This window comes from Sorex fumeus, unplaced genomic scaffold, assembly GCF_029834395.1.
Source record: "Sorex fumeus unplaced genomic scaffold, SorFum_2.1 ptg000042l, whole genome shotgun sequence".
NCBI lineage: Eukaryota > Metazoa > Chordata > Mammalia > Eulipotyphla > Soricidae > Sorex > Sorex fumeus.
The window spans coordinates 2117432-2119619 of record NW_026606099.1 but is presented as its reverse complement, the minus strand read 5'-3'; the positions used below and the strand labels follow the sequence as shown (position 1 = coordinate 2119619).

At 34.0% G+C, this 2188-nt stretch overlaps 1 protein-coding gene across 1 annotated transcript; it reads left to right on the top strand.

Annotated features, from left to right (window-relative positions):
* The first annotated feature begins 893 nt into the window (after positions 1–893).
* Positions 894–1829, top strand: LOC130029273 (olfactory receptor 6C2-like). The gene has a single exon (XM_056120202.1). The coding sequence runs from the start codon at positions 894–896 to the stop codon at positions 1827–1829; it is 936 nt and encodes a 311-aa protein (XP_055976177.1).
* Positions 1830–2188: the final 359 nt, after the last annotated feature.

Below are 2188 nucleotides of genomic sequence, written 5' to 3'. Positions count from 1 at the left end.
AAGTGACTCGGGTGGTTTTCAAGGTGACTCTTCAGAGAAAGAAATCATAACCAAGAAATCAGTCCTTTCTCCAAGTCATTTTCTCTTTGTTCTGCCCATCTTAAAAGTTACATGGCTTTGTTTAACTAAAGAAGTAGATGTAAATGGAATTGGGAGCTAAAATGTCTATGCATTTGTTGCATATATTAGTTTCAAAAGAGTAGATGTAGGGAAAAAAGGTTCAAATGTTTTAACATATTATCATAAAAAGGAACAAAGAAGAAATTCTGGAGAATGAGACACAGGAAATGTCATGGTATTTTTGTGATACTACTACAAAGTTGCCAAAATATTAAGTTTCTATAGAAAACTGTATAGAGGAAGGAATTATTTGAAAGAAACAAATGCTGAAAAGCATGGAAATAGTAAAATGGAAGTATAAAACTTGTGGCATTAGATCACCACCAGTCTTATATGAAAGTGATTTGTTTACATGCTGCCCTGATAGATGGGGGAATATGTTTTCTATTAATTAACATTTATGGTCCCTACTCTACAGTGAACACTGGGGATATTCTGATGACTGCTTTAATCTCAGCAAAGTATGGGATATTCATGGTCTTTCTATATTTTTCTAAAACTGATCCTATTACTACATATAAATTAGGGAGTATATGTATATTTTATAAACTATATTGTGAACACCAAGATTAAGCAGAGTTCAGAGAAATGAAGCCTAACTCAATCACTTCTATATTAGACTACTGTTGACAAAGTGAAAGGTTAAAATATGATCCTACTTGCTTAGCTACTTTTCTCTATATAATATACTGAAATATTATTTTAAATATTCTATTCCTCAGATTCAAAGTTTGTGATTTATTAACATGATCTCTATATTTCTGAAGAGAGTAATGAAAAATCATTCTTCGATAACAACTTTCATTCTGATAGGATTAACAGATGACCCACTTCTACAGACTTTTCTTTCAATATTGCTGTTTCTCACCTACATTTTCACTATTGCTGGAAATCTTATAATTATCATTCTCACTCTGGTGGATGTTCACCTTAAAACCCCTATGTACTTTTTTCTTCGAAATTTCTCCATATTAGAAATAATATTTACAACTGTCTGTGTTCCTAGATTCTTATACAGCATGACAACTGGGGATAAAAGTGTTTCCTATAATGCTTGTGCCACCCAATTGTTTTTTGTCATCCTAACTGGGGCAACAGAATTTTTTCTGCTAACTGCCATGTCCTATGACCGCTATGTGGCCATCTGCAAGCCTCTACACTACGCTACCATCATGAATGAGAAGGTATGCACCATTTTTGTTGTTTTCTGTTGGCTGATTGGATTAATTGTCATAATTCCACCACTTAGTCTGGGAATTCAGCTAGATTTCTGTGACTCGAATCTGATTGACCATTTTGGTTGTGATGCGGCTCCTCTTCTGAAGATTGTATGCTCAGACACTCATTTTGTAGAGCAAGTTATTTTAACCATGGCTGTGCTTACCCTAATACTCACACTAATCTGTGTAGTTGTGTCTTATACACATATTATTAGGACTATTCTAAAACTTCCTTCCCCTCAGCAAAGGAAAAAAGCTTTCTCCACATGTTCCTCCCACATGATTGTAGTTTCCATTACATATGGAAGTTGTATCTTTATCTATATCAAACCTGCAAAGGACGGAGTTGCCTTAAATAAGGTGGTATCATTGCTCAATACTTCGATTATCCCTTTGATGAACCCTTTCATTTATACTTTACGAAATAAGCAAGTCAAACAAGCCTTCAAGGACTCAATTAAAAAGATGGCATTTCTTTCAAAGAATTAGGAAACTTAAAACTTCTTAACTTGAAAATATATACCAATGGAGAGAGGTTCAAGGTAGCAAAATATGAAGATCTTGTGCTCACCTCATCTCCCCATACATCAAATCTACAACTACATATCAAGAAATTACCTTTGAAACAAATTGATAGATGCTAGAATAGCATCTGTACTGCAAATATTGGAAAACTATCAATTTAAAGGGATTGGGAAGATAGAAACGCAGTTTCACCAGGCATAACATCCCCCAGTCAGTAACCTAAAGACAATAGAGATATTATAATCATGAAAATTCTTCATGAAAAAATAAAGGGTTTTTGCTTATCAGGAACTCAATACCTAGACTGGAATTACAAGCACACA

Excerpts from the sequence above, each read along its gene's own strand:
- LOC130029273 (XM_056120202.1), top strand. The coding sequence starts at position 894 with ATGAAAAATCATTCTTCGATAACAACTTTCATTCTGATAGGATTAACA.